This window comes from Eulemur rufifrons, chromosome 3 (assembly GCF_041146395.1).
Source record: "Eulemur rufifrons isolate Redbay chromosome 3, OSU_ERuf_1, whole genome shotgun sequence".
Taxonomy (NCBI): domain Eukaryota; kingdom Metazoa; phylum Chordata; class Mammalia; order Primates; family Lemuridae; genus Eulemur; species Eulemur rufifrons.
Genome location: NC_090985.1, coordinates 80,473,901 through 80,496,381, shown reverse-complemented (window position 1 = coordinate 80,496,381; position 22,481 = coordinate 80,473,901). Strand labels below are relative to the sequence as shown.

The 22,481-nt window shown below is 35.5% G+C and overlaps 1 protein-coding gene across 2 annotated transcripts in view; it reads left to right on the top strand.

Moving 5' to 3' along the window:
• CRISPLD1 (cysteine rich secretory protein LCCL domain containing 1) overlaps positions 1 to 22,481 on the top strand; it is a 44,570-nt gene that overhangs the window by 4,581 nt on the left and 17,508 nt on the right. The window contains exons 3-6 of one of the 2 annotated variants that reach the window (XM_069466341.1): positions 18,793 to 18,911; positions 19,257 to 19,389; positions 20,387 to 20,502; positions 21,232 to 21,332. In XM_069466341.1, coding sequence (XP_069322442.1) covers positions 18,793 to 18,911; positions 19,257 to 19,389; positions 20,387 to 20,502; positions 21,232 to 21,332 — 469 coding nt within the window. Of the gene's footprint in view, positions 1 to 18,792; positions 18,912 to 19,256; positions 19,390 to 20,386; positions 20,503 to 21,231; positions 21,333 to 22,481 lie in introns of those variants that run through there. The other variant, XM_069466342.1, reaches the window with a different exon arrangement.

The window sequence follows — 22,481 nt, the reverse complement described above, 5'->3', positions numbered from 1 at the left end:
AATACTAAGCATTGTTTTTCTCATTGGTAAAATCAGTGAAAGAATATAAACCTCACAGGTTGTAATGAGATAAGACATTTTTGATACTTCTGAACAGATTCACTTTCTTCAAGCTCTTTCTTCCGTGGGTTTTAAGACCCCATTGCTTGGTTCTTTCATCCCCATGTCTATATTTCCTGCTTGTCTCTTAAAATTAAAGTTTGTTCCCTAGGTTTTCACTTTCGTCCTTCTCGCTTCCTACAGGGCCTTACCTACTGCTTTGACTTTTAAGTACCATTGTGGCTCTGTATTCTACATCTCCACCCAACGACAGTGTCTTTAAGCTTCATTTTCCTGTTTCCTACTGCCCATTGGATCATGTCCACGTGATATTACTCCACAGTTACATCAAGCCAAAAATGTCTAAAAAGAAACCTGACTGCCTTATCCTTTTCCCCTACCCTCACCTGTCTAACCTACTTCCCTTCCTGGGTTCGTTCCCAGTGAATCTCATCAACATCTGCTCAGTTGTTTCTAAGAATCATACAAAACCTCCTGCCCCCAAATTGGACACATTCTCAATTCCCACCCCTCATTTCCGTGTAACATACACACGTAAACATAAATACACAATTACTTTCCAAGCTTTATAAATTCTATGTCAAATGTCTTTGGAATCCATCTCTTCTATTTCATCCTAATATTTGCTCCTTGTCTCACACCTACCTTGGTACTACAGCTTCCCACCTAGCAGACCATGCCAATATCTTCCTACTTTATTTCTAATTTAGCCCACTCTCCTCACTGTTACTAAAGCTGACTTTTCCCCTCACACAAATCTGCGCTGGTTGTTCAGCTGCACAAAAGTTCTTTTGACTCCTGGCTGCTCACAGGTTAAAGCCCACCATGATTAGCTTCTACATGGAAGCACATGTGGTACAGTCTGCTCCATAGCCGTTGACTTCCTTGTGCATATTTAAACCTGTGTTCACATTGAACTTGCTGTTCTTAGAGATGGTCATGCTTCCTCATGCCTCTGTGCCTCTTTGCTCATTTAGTGGTCTCTGTGCCTGGAATGCCAGTCTGTCTCCTCCTAACAAACTTTTACTTATCCCTCAAGATTAAATGCAAACATTGTCTTTCCTATAAAGCTTCCTCTGATACACCTGTTCGTCTGCCCCACTCCTAAAGTACTTTATTGAAGCCTATTTATAGTATTAAAGTTTTGTTGCAATGAAATATTTACATGTCTGTTTTCCTTTCCAAGACTTTGAATTCCTAGAAGGGTATGGGTCGTACCTTATTTACCTTTATAACCCAGAACCTGGTGCATAGAAGAGGTACTCAGTTAATGTTTGTTGATTGAATATTGTTGAATGCTCGATAAATATGTGTTGAATGAAGGGATGGATGGAAGAATAGGTAAGATCATATATGAGACAAATACAGAGGACAGGTAAGAAAGAGGAATTATAATAACAAAAGTCTGAAAGGTAGAATATCACCAAAACCAGAGATATTGATGCAGGAAATTGGAAACATTTGAGAGGAAGGCATAAGTCCTTCAAATAATTCAGGATCTTTTTCTATTTTTCAAATAATTATTTTATAATATAGAGCCACTAAGCTAATACTAAAGGTATTCAAATGTTGCAGAATTTAATAAAATGAATTAATGGGTATTTACCTCTTATTACAAATTTTTAATCTATAGCCTCTAAAACATTATAGATTGACTAAAATGCAGAGTAATTTACAATTATACAAAGTGCACCTAAGTCTAGAATGTACTTTAGCTACCAGGGCACTTGACCTAAAAAGGACACACCGGCCAATGATATAGACCATCTCTCCCTGTTACTACTGTTTCCATGTCTCTTTGAGAACTGTTGGCAGACACTGTGGTGGGAGGGCTGATGGCTGTGTATGTTTCCTCTCTCACCTCACTGACGGGTGAGGATATGGGCAGGACCTTGGCAGGCACTTTTTGAAATGTAGAACAAAATACATCTGAATACCTCTCCTTTTGCTAGGCAACCAGAGGGTGTGAGTCAGATAACCAGTGGTGCTTTCAGGCCGTGGTGTATGTTGATGTAAATGATGGCTGGGTTCCGGTTTGTTACTTACATTTTTTTCTAAGGCTATGCTTAAAAGTGGAACTCATGTTTTGCTTTGTTTTCTCTGTGCTTCCGTACAACAGATAGTTCCAGAAACTGAACAGGGGACAACCTCGTTTGTTGAACAGGGTGATTCTAGTCTGAAATGTGCAAAAGTTATTTTTAGCTTGTGTGTGTTGCTCTGTTTATTCTCCTAAATCCATATTTTCTGACATTATTTACCATCAGTCAGTGACATACATCCAGAATAAATACAGTTACAGAAATGATGTCCTTACAATTTGTTTACCATAGCACATGTCTTAATTTTGATAAAAGTGTCAGGAAATCATTGCAATTAAGGTTTTATTGCAATTAAGGTCATTGCAACTCTTGATTCTTTTTTTGTTGAGACAGAGTGTCACTGGGTGTCCTGGGTAGAGTGCAGTGATTGTAGTCACCGTAAGCTTCAGGTCCTGGCTTGCGAGCGATCCTTCTGCCTCAGCCCCCTGGGTAGCTGGGACTACAGGCTCATGCCACAACGCCTGGTTGGATTTTGTGAGCTGCAGCGATCCTCCCACCTCGGCCTCCCAGAAAGCTAGGATTACAGGCGTGAGCCACTGCGCCTGGCCACAACTCTTAATTCTTAAATAATAGTTTTCTCTCTGTATACTGGTGCTTGCCTGGTAATTTTCAAAAAATAATATTTTTACCTTTTATTGATATATAGTATCGACATGCACTTACAGGTGCATGAAATCTCTTTGTTGATTCAAAGAATATCATCAATATTTAAATTACTATATTTTTTTCCTAAATTTAAAATAGCTGGTTTAATTTTCATGAAGTGTTTTTTATTTTACTTTAGTATCATTTACATACAATAAAGTTTTTTTTTAAGCATCTTTGTCTATAGAGTTTAAAAAATTACAAAACCTTAATTTGAATAGTATCTGTTAAGACATTGACACTGTAATGTATTTTTCTTTTTGAAAATTACACCATAGATTGCAATGCCTCTAGGAAGAAAATAACATTACAGCCCGGTTGTATTGAAGTTAGTAATTAATTACCCTGGAGTTCTGGGAGAGTAAAGATTCTTCCATAAATGTTAGGCATAGCCATATGTCTAAGGGTTTAGATTGGCAGGAGAGAAAAATAGTTTTAACAGAATAAGGGAATAGACCAAGAAAAATGCCACAAAATTTTGGAATTGTATTGTTATTTATTTCTTCATCCAGCATATATTGTGAGTTTACCATATGCCATACACTGTATAGGGCCCAGCAGTAAACACAACAAACATTCTTCCTTGCATGAAATAGATGTGAAGACTTTGAATCCCCTGGACTCAGCAAGGGGGCCCACGTGTATGAAAGAGTGTGAGCATGGGAAGTGTAGGAAATGAGATCAGAGATTTAACTGGGGAGGGCAGATGCAGGTCATTGTAGAGACCCTCACTTTTATTCTGAGTAATAAGAAACCATCTGATACATTTGGACAGAGCAGTACATGATCTTACTTATACTTACTCAGGATCATTCTGGCTTTGTTGAGAACATACTTCAGGTGGTAGGAAGAAGGGCATGGCTTTGAATAGGAAGACAGTGATTGCAATAATCCATATAGCAGTTGATGGTAGCTAGGAATGGAATGGTAGTCAGGAAGGTGGGGAGAAATGTTAAGAGTGTGAATATAAACCCCTTTGTGATCATAACATTAATCCTGAAAAATTTAAGAAGGCCTTATTGCAAGGTGAATGAAATTGACTTGGCTGTGAGGCAGCCAGTAGGCTGGGATTTCCTGCATCTGATGCAAGGTCTAAATCTATCCAAGCCTTGGCTACAGTGTTCTGAAAACTGATGGCAGTTTCCACTCTGGTTTAAATATCAGTGGGGAAGATTCTGGATCCTTTAACTTGCAGGGACTTCCAGAATGGTTGCAGAGATTCCAGAAATCACCAGTTACTTGGTACCTATTTTACCAACATAATTCCAAGAGATTAGAGGAGGTGAAACCCAACTTCTGCCTTCCCACACTTCCTGGGCTAGAGATACGTACGCCTTTCCCACCTGGTCTGCCCTTCCCTCCCCAAACCCAGTTTTCTTCCTCCTTCCCTCCATAAACAGAAGACGAGAACTTTAGCATAAGTAAAATAGGAAGTGGTCCAGTTCCTGTCCAGTAATCACCAATTTTACTATCATGGGGAATCTCATTGGGATTTTATCTGATTTTGGAGGTAGCACAGACAGATTTCAGATGGGAGGGGGAATGTACAGTTGAGGAACTGGAAGCATTGGAGTTGCCATTTTCTAAAGTAGGAAATAGTGTAGATAGATCAGCTTTTGGTAAAGAAAGCTGAAACTCAGTTTTGAACATATTAAACTTGAGATTTAGCTTAAATATCCAGGTGAATGTGTCAAGTATGCAATTAGATACATGTAGGCCAATCTCAAACATAAAAAATTAGGATTCATCAGCATTTACATGGTATTTAAAGTCAAGAGGATGGATGAGATTGTCAAGGTAATGAATATAGATAGAGATCTTCAGGAAGTGAGCCCTTGACACATATTAAAGTGTAGAGGAAGGGAAGGTGAGGAGGAACAGGAAGGGGACTTGAGAATTAGGAATAAAACCAGAGGAGCATGAAGGCCTGGAATCCAAATGAAGAAAAGCAGAAAGTGTGATCAACTCTGTCAAATGCTGCTTATAAAAAATTCAAATAAAATGCAGATATGACAATATTATAACATATTTGACAATATGGGAGCCACTGGAGGTCTGATAAAACAGTTTGGGTAAAGTCATAATGGTCCAAGAGTGGTTCAAGAATGGGATGAGAGAAATTAGCATGCTTATTTGTCAGACATGCAACATCTATGGGCCAGGTGGTATCCACAATATTTTTTTTTTGTTTTTTGAGACAGAGTCTGGCTCTGTTGCCCGGGCTAGAGTGCCATGGCGTCAGCCTAGCTCACAGCAACCTCAAACTCCTGGGCTCAAGCGATCCTTCTGCCTCAGCCTCCCCAGTAGCTGGGACTACAGGCATGGGCCACCATGTCTGGCTAATTTTTTCTCTATATTTTTAGTTGTCCAGCTAGTTTCTTTCTATTTTTTTAGTAGAAACAGGGTCTCGCTTTTGCTCAGGCTGGTCTCGAACTCCTGAGCTCAAATGATCCACCCACCTCGGCCTCCCAAGTGCTAGGATTACAGGCGTGAGGTATCCACAATCTTAACTCTTTTCTAGCCAAAAGTTTTCAACTTTGGAAGAGCTTTGGAAGAGATAATTCAATTGGGGAATATATCTCAGATTTTATGATAGTCAATAGGAAAATGTAATTACTTGATTTTTTTTTGCAGTTGCCTTTACTGAATTCATCTATTAAAAACTGAAAATATTAATTTATAATCATATATAATCACAGTTAAGAGTGATGTTTAACTCAGGAACATTCTCTCTTTGCTATTGTTCAGCCTGTGTGCTCTCTCACATATTCCTTTCAGGACATTATACAACCAAATAATTGCACATAATTTAAAATTTCAATTCTCTTTTTTAATGATTTTTACTAACTCAGTTAAATCTAAGTGTTTATAAAAATGGCAATAGGTCATTGTTTTATATATATTATGTATACTATATACAATATGGATGATATATAAAATATATAATGTGTGTGTAGATACAATAGTTTATGGAAAGAAAAATGTGAAAATTCAAAAGGTAATGAATTATCTGGTGAAAATATTTCAATATTTATGTCTGAGTAACTCTGTCTTTATTTTCCTAAATATAGTTTAAAGAAGATACAGCAAAGCTTTTTTTTATAATTGATTAAAGCAATTTGTTGTTTTTATTGATAAATTCGTATTTAGGAAAATACATTTAATTCAACAAATATTGATTGAGTGTTTATGTGCCAGGCACTGTTCTTGATGCGGGGGAATACGTTAGTGTATAGAAAGTTTGGCAAGTTAATGAAAATAAGCAGAGTGAGATGACAGAGAATGATAGAAGTGGAGCTAATTGTAAGAGTATTTAGGGAAGGCTTTTCTGAGTTGGTGGCTTTTGATCTGATAGCTAAATTACAAGGAGTCAGATAAACAGAGAGACGTATCATTCTGGGCAGAAGGAATACCAGGCATAAAATCTTAAAGTCAGGAAGGAGATCACAATTCCACAAAGAGGCCTGAGTGGCTGAATTTTATTCTGGAATAGGGGAAGTGTTAGAAAATGAAGTAGATGTATAAGCATGGGCCAGAATCCTTTGGAGTCTTATAGGTAAAGAGAAATTTGTATTTTATATTGAGTGAAATGGAGAGCCATTGGTCATTTTCCTGCAAGGGACTGACCTGTTCTTATTTCCAAATTTTATAAAATTTCTCTGACTACCATACTGAGAATGGTGTGAGGGAGAGGCAAGGCTCGAAAGCAGAGAGCTGAGTCGGAAGCCCTTGCTGTGTTCTGTGTGAGAGATGATGGCGACTTGGACCAGGGTGATAACATTGGATAGCTTTAATGTGAACAGGAAAGGATGAAGAGGAATCTGGGATGTTCTTGGGTTTTTCAAGCCAGTTTGGGGGTAGCTGAAGCATTTTCTGAGATAGGAGAAGAAACCGGAGACAGTGAAGATAAAATTGGGAGTTTCTTTTTGGCTAAGTTTTGTTTGAGATGCATGCCATCTTAAGTTGCCTTTCATGGTCAGTGGAAAGGTGGAACTCGATAAAAATGTGAAAATCCTGTAGATACCATTAGGAGTCATCTAAACTGAACTGACTGAACATCATCCAAGGAGAGAAGATTTTTTATCCACAAGGCTTGGCTGCCATAGATTGATTGAGGACTAGGGCACAGCACTGTGTAGAGGTTGAGCAGAAAGGAGACGTTAGCAAAGCAGCTGAGAACAAGTAGTCAGTAAGGTTGGAGGAAAAGGCAGGAGAGACTGGTGTCCCCGAGGTCAGGAGAACAGAGTCCAACATGAGAGAAGTCAACTGTTTTCAATATTGCTGAGAAGCTGCATTAAATGAGGAAGAAAAACCAACAGTGGTTTTGTCAATACTGAGGTCATTAGTGATCGTCATAAGAGTGATTCCAGTGGTCAGGTATGCACGGAAGTCTCCTTTCGGAGGTAAGAAGAGAAGGGGAGGGGAGGGAGTAGAGAAGTAATTTTAACTCCTCAAGATGTTGCTGTGAAGGAGATCAGAGAAATGGGATAATAGCTAGAGGGAAATACGGGAAAGCTTTCGTTTTTGTTTTTTGGAGAGTATGTTTATATGTTGATGGCAGTGAATGGGTTGAGAAACCACTTGGTATGGGAGGAAGAAAATGCAAGTACAAAGTCAGTTCATTTATTCTGACAGGAAAGCCGGAGGTTTTTGTACAGAAGCAGGTAGTTTAGAGTATTTGATGAAGAAAAGAGAATTGTCATGTGAATGCTTCTCTTCCAGTTAACTACGAAGCAAAATCATAGTTGAGATGAGATTGAGAGGACAGAAAGAAAGAGGTCTGAGGACAGGACATCATGAAATAGCTTTAGGGATATTATGTAGAGATCTTTTGTGGTGTCACATGTATGGGAGGTTTTCGGGTGATATAAGTTCACTTGTTTCACAGTGCTTTAAGTTTAGAAGTCTAGTAGATATGGAAGAAATTTACTACATATGTCAAGGTGTTGCCAAAAATCAGAGATTTAAAGTAATTCTCTAATTTGCCATTGGTCACATTACTTTATAGGGTGTCACCTGCTTGACCTTTAGAGACCCCTGGAGATGAAAAAGAGATGATCAAAAATATGTCGGTAGGAGATTGATTTTTAAAGTATTCAGATGTGAGATAATACAGATCAAGCACAGATACAGACCAAATCGTGTGTTTGAGGTTCACCTTGCAAACGATGAAGAGGCTTGAACTATAAGGTTCCCCATGGCCTAATGTTTAAATCGATCTAATTGGAGGAGTAGGAAATGAAATCTCAAAATTATTTAATGACAAAGTTCTGTTGGATGGTGAAAAGTGAAGTGCAGCCAATAGTGGGGTAAACTTCAAAGGCCGTATGAGTGGGGAGGGAAGCAGTAGAGTTTCAGAGTGGGTAAGAGTGGGGGCGGCAACCAGGTAATAGGATAATGAGCCATTAGGTAAGACCAGGATGAACATGGGAGTTACTGTTTATGGATTGTCCCCGGTATGTTATCACAACTCAAACAATGCAAAGTAACCGCCAAAACACTGGACAATCTGGTAAAGGTGATGGCAATAAAACATAAAACTGTATCTTATACTTGCTCAAGACGTGGCAAATGCATGTCTGAAACACTGAATGAATGACAGATCAGATGTAGGCTAGAGGAGGGAAACCCAAATGATAAAAGTGTTGGGGGAGGAGCGGCTCTTGAATGAAGATGAAATAGGAACATCAGAATTCCTGTCTGGAAAGAAAAGATCAAGAGGTCTGTTAAATCAAGGGTTCTGCGGACAAAGTGAATACAACCCGAACAAATGAAAATCAGCACTATTTCACATGACCATCTTTGCTGGTGTTTCTTGATGCTGAACAGCCAGCCTGCTCCCCTTTGCAGATGTGAAAGTGCTTTATGCTTTCCTTGCTTTCTGTCTGCTGAATTTCTCCTCTTCCTCCAAGACTCACCTTAAGCAGAATCTGCTTTTGTCTACACCCTCCATACAGAGTTCGGTGCTGCCCCCAACCCAGTTCCCTGGTTTCCATAATCTCTTAGACATGACTCTGCCTGTGCTGTTTACATCCTTGTCTCTTTCTCCAGCCTTCCATTCCTTTGTGGCAAGGGACTGTGCTACAGACTTATATTCATCTCCCACTCTCCCAATTCCTGATTGTGTCTTTCACTGGCCAATCCAAGCAGAAGCCAGGGAGCAAGAGAGCCTGAGTAACTCATTAATGTGGAGTTGAACCTGGAAGACACAGAGCCTGGCAGCAAGGGGGTGCAAATGGCTATGTGGGGACAGATGAAAAATTTTCTTCTTCAAATTTTCAAGGACTTTTGAAAACTATATATATTTTAAAAATCATCACCCTTAGTCATTGTTTAAATGCTGAGGAAGATAAAGTAAAAGCGTATCCCTGAGGAATACCTGAAAATCTGATTGAGAATGCTATGGTTATTAAACCAGCTCGAGCTTCCTAGCAGTGGAGGAAAATAGGTTTACACAGCTCTCGCTCTCTGTTAGGAGGCATTTAAATTTGTCATTCTTAAGGCAAGAATTTATTAGTGAAAACAAACACAGAATTCTCAAAGAAGCAACATAGGAATAATGAGCAACGTTATATAGCAATTTCATTAAAAGTATGTAAATCTGCATTTGAATATTTCTTATATTAGTCTTTAAGTTGAAGTTTTAGTGTTGAATTGTAGGTTTCAGTTTCTATGTGTCCATAAACTTTCTCTTTTACTATTTTGTCCAAGAAGTTTTTCATTTGTTAGATATCTTTTTTCATTTTGAAAATTTGACATCCCCAAGTACAAAAAATAAAAGCAATTTTTTAAATTCACTTTCAAAACCTAAGTTACTTTTATTTTGACATTTAAATATAAAACGTAAACTAATCCATAAGTAGATATTATAAAGTGATTTATTCTGAGAGTTTTTCTTTCCTATCATGCATTTTTCTAGCCTTGACTTTTAGATCAATCCTGCATCTATCTAAAATTTACTGGTCTATGAATAAACTAAACACAGATGTTCATTCTTATAAGTTAATCCAAGGTCTATAGATAAAGACTTAAAGAACTGATAAGTTAGTTGGTACTTTTTAATTGCTAAAGGATTTCGTTAAATATTGAGGTCTCCTTAAATATCCAGAACATGATCTTGAAGATTAAACTACTTCTAATGACAATAAAAAAAATAATGAGGACATCATAGCTTTGGATTTATCAGAAAGTCAATAAGAAGATGTGACATTTACAAAAAGAATCCAAGTTCAACTTTTCGGGGCTTTACCTATGTTTAACATAGGTACATTATCAATACCCTCCCATCTGCGATCATATTGAACGTGTAATGTAGGAGGCAAAGGAACTTAGGCTCTTAGTCTCTGACCTGTTATTGCCCATTCCCAGGCAACTGTGGGACTAGAAATAGTAAGTACATATTTTGGTGATCTATGATAAGTCAGGTTTTACAGTAGCTACACAAAAAACGTAAGACACAGTTTTGCTTTAAATTCTAGTTTGGGAATTAAAACCCAAAGCAATAGAGCTAGAAGAGTATATAGTAACTGGGGGATCTTGACAGTGAGATGAGATGAATCAGTAGACATTCTATGGAAAATATAAGGATTATGTCAAATCAATGGCTCTGCTACTCCAGGAAGACAATCAGCCCTATATCTTGCATCTGGTATGGTATCTGTATAATACTGAAATAACAGGCTTAATTGAAATACTTTTGTGAGTTTATATACATATTAAATTTCCCTTTCAAAAATATTTTAATTTTAATAAAATGAAGAAGCAGTTGCCGAAATTATTAGGTTGCTATTTTTTTTTTTTTTTTAAAGGTTTTAAGGCTTTGTTTTAAAGTAGATTTTAAGTCCAACACTGCCACAGGTGCCTCACATCTCTGTAATTTCCAGGAGACCCTAAAATGTGCTTTGCCTTGAGGTAATGCAGCTTTCTCTGTAGCTGGCAGTGCCTCTGTGCCCCATAACACAAGTGTTTCCTTTGAAATCTGAGCCTGTGCATTTTTCCTATAACTACAAAGTCTTTTTAGAGCAGGTGAAGCACAGCACTTAAATACCTTAGGTAATTGAATTGTGAAGAATGCATTACAGCTGTTTTCCATAGTGCTTTAGCCGCATGATTCAGTCACAAAAGCATCAGACACTCTTTCAGCACAGATTTATTTACTTATTAATTTCATTGATGTCTGTTGGAGGGAAAAGAAAATGGCTTTAAAGATATTATAATGAGCCATTGTATTTGGAATTTGAATCTAATGTCTCCTGAACTGTCAAGTGTGTTACTTCCATAGCATAATGAACTATTGGGCTATTTTGGAAATCAAGTTATTGCCATAAAAAAGATCACATTGAAAATTTACTAATCTTGGGATTGTAGTTTCTGATTTAAATAGGAAAACACAACTGATTTGGGAGGGATTTAGTTTTGAACTAAGGTGGATAATTTACAAACCTGTTTTTCCAGAAGTGGTGGCATAGCAAGAATTATACTTTAGAGGTGGTACTTTAAAAAAGATAATTGTATATGTTTGATTTTTTTTAACCACTTCTACGTTCATGAGCTGACTGAAAAATCCTAGTGTTCTTGTTAGCTGTGCAGAAAAATTACACATGGAAGTCAATGCCTTATTTCAAATATTTTACCATCCTATTTTCAGGACAAAGTTAAAAAGAGGCTTGGTTTTTGCTTTTTATTAAGAATATCTTATTTAACTAATTGGGAAGTTTTACTGAAGGTTCTCTGTTGTATTTATCTGTTATTAACAATATTAAAACAAATGATTCAGAAACAATTGAGCTCTGCTTTCATAATTAGACTCACAATTAGAAAACCTCCTTGCAGATGACAAAATAGCTTTTGCTTCTTAGATAATAGATACCCTTAATTATCACCAGAAGTACTATTTTACAGTAAATAATTCTTATGAGGTGTTACAAGCAATACAGGACATTCTTTTAAGTACAAATAATAGAATTTTAAAGCTAAAAGTCTTATTCTAGCTCCCTAATGATAGAGATAAGGAAATAGAAACCAAACTTCACATAATCAAAGAGATAAATTTGGGAATATGCAATTTAAATTAGAAAGAAAACTCTTCCAGGTGTATCATATATTTTAATTCTCTATTGTTTAAGTAATTTAAACAAGTGCATACTTATGTTTGTCTCTGTCTATATAAGAAAACAAGAAGAAAATTTATCATGAATGTCCTTGCTTGTATATGTCCAGAATACATGGCGCTAAGGAAGGGGTATTTTTAACACCATTGAAAGCTAAGGTGCTATCATTACTTCTGACAGCCATTGACCATTCAGAACTGGGGTAGGTAGGATTGGAGATAATGGAGTGGTAATCTGAATTAAGCATGCAGATATCCATGTCTCAAAAGAAGGATGTTTATAGAATTAATTGTTAAAAATTCATTGCAAATGCTAAGGCACTTTAAAAAAATAATTTCATCATATTATTTGCAGTTTTCAGAAGTGGGAAGGTAAGACCAGAGCTTCCAGCATAGATCTGGGCTTTCAGCGTAACTGCCTTTTCAAAGCCACCATGCTTTCATTAGGTTATTACTTTGTCAGAAAGAAATCCTTATTTTTAAAATCCATATTAAGTTGCAAATTCTATCATAGGCTGTTTTTTGTCATTTAATTAGACTACCTAAGTGTGATAATTGGGACTTTTTTTGCGTTTATTTTTTTTTGAGGGGGGAGGCTGAGTCTCTGTTGCCTGGGCTAGAGTGCCATGGCGTCAGCCTACCTCACAGCAACCTCAAGCTGGGCTCCAATGATCCTCATGCTTCAGCCTCCCCAGTAGCTGGGACTACAGGCATGCACCACTACACCTGGCTAATTTTTTCTATTTTTAGTTGCCTGGCTAATTTTTTTTTTTTTTTTTTTTTAGTAGAGATAGGGCCTCGCTCTTGCTGAGGCTGGTCTCAAACTCCTGACCTAAAGCAATCCTCCCACCTCAGCCTCCCAGAGTGCTAGGATTACAGGCGTGAGCCACTGCGCCTGGCCTATCTTATATCTTAAAGCTGCATCAATTTTGCAAAATGTTATAACAAATCAAATCATTTATATATTAACTTTGTACTATTTAGAATTTTAGATAATTAATTACAATTATTTCTATTTTTTAATTTTTTTGAAAAAAATTTATCTTACCTATATAAAGACAGTTTTCTCAGCATGTCTTTGAAAAGATCTATGGTAGCTTCATCCACTTTGGTGGGATTTTCTAGAATGGTTGAAAATCTTATAATCCTATTTCTCCCTACAAAGAATAGCATCATGCAATAACATAATTATGGAATTTTGTGGGAGTTTCTAGTCAGTAATTATTTCTGTGAGGCATTTAAAGGTGTTAGACCATCCATGCTGGTCAGTTTTCTGTTGAAATTCTTCATTTTCTTCACTGGTAAATCTAAAGAACTCTATAAAACAAACCACTTAAAATCTTCTGTGTCATCTGGGTAAATGAATTATACTTTCTTGAATAAGTACTTACCAATAACTTAGTGAATAAATGAAGGCCTATCACCTCTACCCTGCCACTAATCCTTGGGGTAACTTATGTATGAGAAGTCTAATCTAATTACACAAGTTTGTATCAACCAGGTAATCTCACAAAACTTTACTCCATAATCTTTAATATAATCTAAAACAATGCTAACTAATGAAAAAGCTCTTTAGCATTAGTTTTCTTTGCGAAATTAATGTTTGATATTTATTTGAAAAATAATATGCCTTCCATTTTAATTTTTTATTCACATTCTTGAAGCTTCAATTATCAGAAAATATTTATCTTCAGAAAAATTTTTAGTGACTAACGTTGGTCTTCAACTCTTGTTTAAGACCAATAAAAATTTTGAAGTCATAAAGAGTAAACAATTCCCAGGACATGAATTTTCAAATTATGTAAATCTGGAAAGAACCATAAGTTTACTGTTGTCAAGAAGATATATTACATTTGAAAATACTTAATCCTTTTTAAGAGAGAAAACTATTCTCAGTATCAAAGAGAAAGAAAAAATTATGTCACTAATGGCTGTTTTTGCCTAATATACAGAGATACAACTTATTGGTAAGCTAGCAGTATTAACTCTACCTAAAACTACTAGATTCTTGGAATGATTTCCAACTGTCTATTTACTAGAGCAACATAGTAGGCATTCTGTTAGGAATATGAATTGTACATGCTTATTCATATTTCACAAAGGATAATAGTATATTAAATTTTCCATATGTCTAGATAGCAACATAATATCCAGTTTCTACAAGTACAGTATTTTACTAAAATTACTATATATTTCTAGGCTTACTTTTGAAAGTCCTTTTTCAAGATTCAGATTTCTCATATACACACATACACACAACGCTTGAAATGAGAAAGCTGCCATGTTAAACCAGCTTAAAAATACCACTGGACACAAAGAATGTCAATAGTATTCTAAATGTTCCTTTTAGTAATAAAACTTCATTGAATACTTTACTATGTTCTAAGAAGGAAAAACTTACAGATGTAGTTGGAAAATAGAGTTGTTTTTATTCTACACACCTCAGATACCCATTTTATAAAGAAATGGCAATTTTAGTGTGGTTTGGCTTTAATTTAGTGCTGGGTGAATAGTTCAGAGAGGGAAAAAAAAGAAGCCCCTTTGGCCATCTTGATTTAATTTGCAAACTTAAATTTAAATAGAAATGTGTGGAAACAAACCTACATTTAAATGGGATGGGTATGAGTTATTGGAGGTCTTAAAACCTGAAATATTTTGATTTAGCATAAAAATATATGTACCATATTGTTGTTATATCCTGATAATATTTCTTTCAGGATAGCTGTATTTTCTGTAAGTTTATTTATTTATTTATTTTAGAATCTTCTTCATTTGTATTATTGAACTTGACCTAAACACCTATGCTTGATTAGATTCTTTGAATAATTACTTTTTAAATTGTCACTAATTAATAGTTATTAAATATTGATAAAGAACTAAATTTTAGTTCTGCTCTGCTTCACTTCTTATATTAAAATAATGTATGACTGTATTTTAGCAGCATTATAGTTTATTCAATATGCTTTTTCTCCTATTTTAATGGATTAAAAAACTTAAATCATATCTTAAAGATACCTTATCCATGGTATATATTCAGCAATAGAATTTTAGTCCTCAGTTACCTTCTATTTCAGCTGACACATTTCAGTGGTAGTTTTTATTCCGGTTTCTATACAACAGAGATACAAACAAACTTAAAATATAACAGATTTGTGAATTTGGAACTAGTTGTATATCCTTTCTAAAAAGGATCCATTTTCAATTTCATAGGAAAAACTGACATCTAATATTGTAGAATCATGTATAACAGAAAAGTAAATTGACCTGAGTAAGGGACTTAAGGATTTTCTAAGAGCTCAGCTGGGTGGTCCTCACTTGGGGTCTCTCTCATGTTTGTCCTGACTTGAGCTGCCGTCATCTGAGGGCTTGCAAACTCACAAGTCTCATGCCTGGGCTAGGAAAACTCAAACCACCAGGGCAACTCCTTTGTCTCTGTCTCTGTGTGGTCTCTCAGCATTGTCTTTCTGGCTACCTCTTCACGGTGATTGGACTCCTAATTTGTTGGCTCAGATCTGTCAAGATGTATCTCAAAAGAGAAAACAACAGAAGCATTATTTCCTAACCTAGCCTCTAGAAGTCTCACAGCCTCATTCTTTCTGTTAGACATGAGTCACTATCCAGCTAAAACTGCAGGAGGGAGGAGGGAATTCAGCTCCACCTTTGGTAGGAAGGGTATTTTAAAACCATCACAATGGTTTCAAGGCAATGTTTTTAGCCGTCTAGGAATTGTTTATATTTTTTCTGTGGTTCGTGGAGGCTCTTTGAATATGAGGTTGCTATAATAGATTAGGAACCTGTGGGTAAGTGAAGTTTGTTTCACTGTGCATGTGACTAAAGTAGTATGCAAGAATCTGATTTCCAGGATTGAAGACAAGAATTTATTTTTCCCTTAAGGACAACTTGCTTTCCAGGGAACCCTACCTGGAAACCTGCTTACTTTTGAGAGATTATTTCTTCCACTTCCTAGATATAAAATGAAATCACATTTTTGCCCATTTTCTGGGCCTTCAGCCAAATTCATTGTTTCTTACTTGATTTTTCTTTGGACAAATAATGACCATAATTTAAATTATATCTTTTTATAATAAATAAAATATAATTATAAAATTAGGTCAAACTTAAATAATAAAGTTAATATGCTCATAATTGGCTTGTCAAATAAAGTGCTTGCCTGAGAAATATTTATTTATAGCATTCATTTCTGATGTCTTTATCATAAAACTGGCTATCTTGAATATTTGACATTATTTCAAAGTAAAATTAAAGCTTTTATGAAAATCAACTACTTTTTTTTTTTTTTTTTTGAGACAGAGTCTCGCTCTGTTGCCCGGGCTAGAGTGAGTGCCGTGGCGTCAGCCTAGCTCACAGCAACCTCAAACTCCTGGGCTTAAGCGATCCTACTGCCTCAGCCTCCCGAGTAGCTGGGACTACAGGCATGCGCCACCATGCCCGGCTAATTTTTTGTATATATATATTTTAGTTGTCCATATAATTTCTTTCTATTTTTAGTAGAGACGGGGTCTCGCTCTTGCTCAGGCTGGTCTCGAACTCCTGACCTCGAGCGATCCACCTGCCTCGGCCTCCCAGAGTGCTAGGATTACAGGCGTGAGCCACCGCGCCCGGCCGAAAAACAACTATTGCTGCTCTTATTTTTTTACTTGCATATGAATATACTTTATTTGGTATTTTTGCTGGATAAATAAGATGTACCATGATGACAATACACTTATTCTAATTTTGTATAAATTTTACTCTGTGACTTTGAAAACATGATTTTCCATATTTCAGATCCACTATGGAATAGGGAGGAATGTTCATTTATGAAAAATTAAATGAATGAATTAAGAAACTTGTCTTCTCCAAATGTTCTTTTTCATGGCTCTTTCCCCATAGTGTCTTTTCCTTTTGGCCTATATAGTCTTTGTTAGGTTTCTTCTGTCCTTTAAAAATCAAAACAAGCAGATTCTCCCTAGACCCTGGCCTCTTACCTGTAGTTTCTGCCTCATATCTCTTCTTGCTCTCTAAGTGTTAAGAAAGTATCCCTCACTTGCTTTGCTTTCTCCACTTCTTTTCATTCATGTATTAACCCTCTGTGTTCTGATTTCTCCACCTGTCATTGATTGGAAATTACTCTTAATCATGAATTAGTACTTAGCAAATCTCATCATTCTCTATGGCATTTGACCTCATTTCCCATTCTCTACTCCTGAAATTTCTTATCTCATCACTTGTGTAGTTTAATACTTTAATGTATCTGATACCATTTTCCCTGGCTTCTTATACTATCTCATTATGTTTTTTTCCTTTAATTTTGATAACCACAGAATTTTCTATTCCTCTTCTCATTCTGTGTCGTATTCCTGAAGAAATTAATCTCTGGGTGAAAAACTTCAAAATTCATATCTTCAGAGCATAATTTTTTCTCTGGATCCGTGGAGAATTTGTCTTCCATGAAACTTGGTGGGGGGCACAGCAGGAGGTGAGCAGAGTGGGTAGCAAACGAAGCTTCATCTATATTTTCATCTGTATTTACAGTGCTCCCCATTGCTAGCCTCACCGCCTGCCCCTGGAAAAATTGTCTTCCATGAAACCAGTCCTTAGTGCCAAAAAGGTTGGGGACTGCTGCTCTACTTGGCATATCTTCCCTCTTACATCACCCCTGAAATATGCTTAGAAAAACATAGACACACACTTCTATTACAACACTCTGTTTCTCTCTCCTTTCTCTCAATTTGGTAACATGATCAGTCTTCACCTTTGCTTTCCCTCACCATCTACCTCCAGTCATTTATCCATTGTTAGTAATTTAAATTCCTAAACATCATTTCATTGTCTGCTCTTTTCCAACCTCATTGCTGTCACCTTAGGTTGTGTCCTCAGGTTGCATTCCCAGGATTGTCTTCTTATTCTTTTCACATGCCCAGAGTGCTGTAATTGTGGTGCCAAGATTGAGCCCAGGTCTACCTGGCTCTGTTTCTACTACCACACTTATTAGACTGCCTGTTTTTCAAATTAATAGCAAGTTGGATGCTAAACCCAGGATGTGCAAAATTATTTCAGTAATCAATTCACCGAAATGATTTAATCAGTAATATAAATTATTTCTTTATAAATTATTTTAAAAGTATTAATTAGTTACCCTCATTTTATGTTATATATAAAAATACATTTATGTTTATATGAATCAAATTTATTATTCATGCATTCGACAAGCAGTTATTAATTACCTTGTTCATATGACAGACATAGAAAATACACCAAAGTTGCTGGCATGAGTTAATAACTGCCCCATGCAACTCACAGTCTCGTGAAAGAGATAGATGTATAAACAAATACATTGCAATGTAAGAAGTGCTAAACAAAGAAATACAACAAAGATTTAAGAGCCCCAAGAAGGGAATAGCGTACATCTAAGAGAATTGAAAAGATGTCACAAAGAAAGTATTTTATATAACTGGATTGTGAAGAAAGAGTAAGTTCTGTCTGACAAATAATTGGGAGGAGGATGTTTAGACACAGGAAACAATGCTAGCAAGAGTTTATATGACAGAGAACAGCGGGACCAAGGATCTTGGACTTTATGTATGTGGGAATTTGTTGAATGTGTTTAGACAGGGGAATCAGTTAGGTATATTTGTGTTCACTTATATAATTCTAAACACTTGTGGGGGGAATTGGAGAAGTAAGAGATGGAGGCAAGGAGATTGATCTAGAGGCTAGTGCAAAAACCTAGGTGACTTTGGAGTCTGGTGAGAACCCAGACTAAGTTGTTGACTTTGCAAAGAAGAAGGAAAAAAACGTAAGAACTGATCAACACTATATTCTGAAGAAATGTCTGAACTCTACATGTGCCTGTTGTATTTTTGTTTTAAACTGTAGACATGGGATGTAGAGCTGGAAAGGTCTGCAGAATCCTGGGCTGAATCGTGCGTGTGGGAACATGGACCTGCAAGCTTGCTTCCATCAATTGGACAGAACTTGGGGGCACACTGGGGAAGGTATTGGAAAGCACAGCTTTTTGTTTATGAAAAAATAAGTGAATGAAATGCTTATTAATTCATCATTGCAAATTTATAAAAACTGGGTGCCTGAAAGAAAAACAAGTAATCACCAGATAAATAACAACAACAACAACAAAAAAACCCACAGAATACTCAGCAGTTTTTTTACTTATTTTTATTTTAAATCATTGATATATTAGTAATGTAATGAGCATAAATATTTAAGATTAGTAACTTACACAAAAATATCTTTCTTCCAAACTTTACCAATCTATTTTGCAATATTTGGTTTTACATTTTCTCCAACCTAACTTGCTCTTTGTGATATTTTCTTCCTAATAGATATAGACCTCCAACGTTTCATGTACAAGCATGGTATGATGAAGTGAGAGATTTTACCTACCCATATGAACATGAATGCAACCCGTATTGTCCATTCAAATGTTCTGGTCCTGTGTGTACTCATTATACACAGGTATGTTTTGGGTATATTATACACCATTCCTCCAAATTGAGTTAGTGTAATTATGGGGGAACTTAGACTACTGAACTTGAGTCTTTCTTATGTCATTTGGTATGGTTATTAAAAAACAACATGGTTGTTGATTATGTGGAATAGGCTTACAAATTTTATAAACAATAGAAGTAATAATCATTAAAAAGCCCACGTATCTACTTAAGACATTATTTCAAATATTTCCCATATGAAACATTTTAAATATGGCCCCAATAAATGTATATGGAGAGAAATTTATTATCTGCAGAGTCAAAGCTTTATTAACCAAACAATAAAAATACAGTTTTAGTTACCAATTATATTCCATCTTTACACATGTGCAACATTTATATATTTTTTTATATTTAGTGTTCACATTTGGTATGTTCTAAACTAAATCAAACAACTACAGGCAGATTCAACTAGATAAAGGTCAACACTGATCTGAGTTTCTAGAATTTCTATGACCTATGATCAGTGAATGTAAAGCAGATGGATCATTGTGTATGCTTTTACATGCAACAAGAGTAAGATCAGCCTCAAACCACCTAAAAACCACTGGCACAATGAAAAGATGGTGTTGTGTAAGGAATTTGAACTCTTAAATTTTTGCTCCACTACTTTCAGGATGTGAAATTCTGTTCCTTGGTAGGGAAAATTTCTTCCTAGAAATATTAATTTGACATTTAGGTTTGTGACGATGTAACTTTTGAATTATTTAGTAAATGTGCATTTGAAAATGCTTACATTTTATGGCCAGATACAGTTATTTACCTGTAAATCTCTTTCTTAAGATAAATTAGGCACTACCCAAAGTCTCTGGAAAAAAATACCTTTTTTGATATTGCCTTAGTTCATTTTGAATGATAAATGCTGGTTTCTCAAGTTCAGATTTTCTACATTTTTCTCTCAGGTATGTTTTTGTCTTATTTCATCTCAACCTGCTTTTTCTGAGTCTTTCTTTTCTCTGATGTAGGTGGTGTGGGCAACCAGTAGCAGAATAGGCTGTGCCATTAATTTGTGTCACAACATGAACATCTGGGGGCAGATATGGCCCAAAGCTGTCTACTTGGTGTGCAATTACTCCCCAAAGTAAGTAGACAAGACACTACATTCACACAGAAATTTTTCTTAACAACGTGAAAATAACTTTATATTCCTGATTTTTTTCCCATCTTCAGTGTGTATTATTGAGTAAAGTGTATTATTTTAATTCAGTTTATTTAATATGACAACAGTTATAGTTATCTAATACATAAAATGAATGCTTAAAGGGAATATGAAATTTGAAAATATGATCTTTGTGAAGAAGGGAATCATATTTTTTAGTTTTACTCATTACTATTCCATAAATATTTAATAAATATGATTTATTAGAGATTGACAACTGAGAAATGTATTTTCATCTGTGTAAAGACCATTTAAGTGATTACATTAAAAATATTACACGACTAGACTCAGAATCAAATTTAAGTCTAAGATATGTTTTTATTAAAACAAATGGAATATAGGTGAATATATAGCAGAGTTTGGTTTTCTACAGAAGTTTGATTTTATAATTTTTGACTATATATGGCAGATTATTTGAGAACTTTCAAAAGACTGAGGCAGTAATTTAAATTGAAACCTAGTAACCAAGAGAACTCTGTGCTAAAATAAAAAAATGTTTTCAATCTCCACACAAAATCATTACTTATATTAGAATATAGTGTTATTTTGTATTATCTTATAAATTATGCTGTTAGACTGCCCCTTGACATTTCGGTTTGTGAGGATGTAACTCTTGAATTATTTAGTAAATTTCTTAATCATCTCTTAAAGGGGCAACTGGTGGGGCCATGCACCTTACAAACATGGACGACCCTGCTCTGCTTGCCCACCTAGTTTTGGAGGGGGCTGTAGAGAAAATCTGTGCTACAAAGGTAAGTGCTATTATATTGTAATAGTCACTTTGATTTATATTTTAATCCACCTTTTGCATTACTTGTGTTAAAAAAGCCAAAATGCACTTAGTTATTACATGAAAAGTTTCCAGAACTCTATTTCAAACATTTTGAAGAAACCTTTTAAAAATATTTATATTATTAAGTGTTTTACACCAATATGAGTTTAAAAGAAAATTTCATGATTTCAGATAACTACTTCTAATTCTACTTTGAAATTACTCCAGAATGACAGTATATTGATATTCTTAAAAGTCATCTCGTTGTATTGTTCACTGGAGTTATTTCCATAACTCTCATCATTTTTGAAGGATTTAGCAACTTAACACAATTTTTAGCACTTTAAAAGTTTTTGCCCAAATACTCTGTTGTATATCCTATTGAACCATCTCAATGAATTATACCGATTCTACACTTCTTACTGCAGACTATGCAGTTTCTCATGCTACAGTAACAAAAAAGTATAATAGTAATGTAAAACTATTATAAAAGTAGTAGTGCTCTCAAATGCATTTGATGTTTGAAAAATACGTATAAATACAGTGTCCTATTTATAGCACGTGAAGATAAACTGTTTGACAAAGCTTTGTGAAAAGTCATGCTCTTGGGCATTCAAGTGAACATTATTTACTGCCTTGTACTTTTTTCTTAACGATTATTAAATGGGGAAAAATGTAGAGTGAATGTATTAGAAAATATTTGAATAATTACAGCCCTATTTCAGTGCTCATAATGAGATGTGTCTCTCTTTTTTTCCTAATGACTGAATGCTCATTAGCTATAATGAGTAGACACGAAGTACTCAGATATGTCGCTCTGTTGCATAAGCCATTTTTAAATTCCTAGAAGCATTTGCAGCATTTTTTCATTGCATCAGTGTCTACTCCAAAACCTCCAGCCTACCTGCTCCTTCACCAGTGGCCACTATATTTTTTTTAAAGCTGACTTTCCTCTGCTTCTGATTTCATACTTCCTTTTTTTCTAGGTTCTGAGTTCTTGGGCACACATGAAAACAATACCCCTCTCCAAAATGTGCCATTGTCAAGCCCTTGCTATAGGTCAATCTGGAAAAAAAATTAAATTCAAATTTGAAATTATTTTCCATTATCAAGTTTAAATTTCTGCACG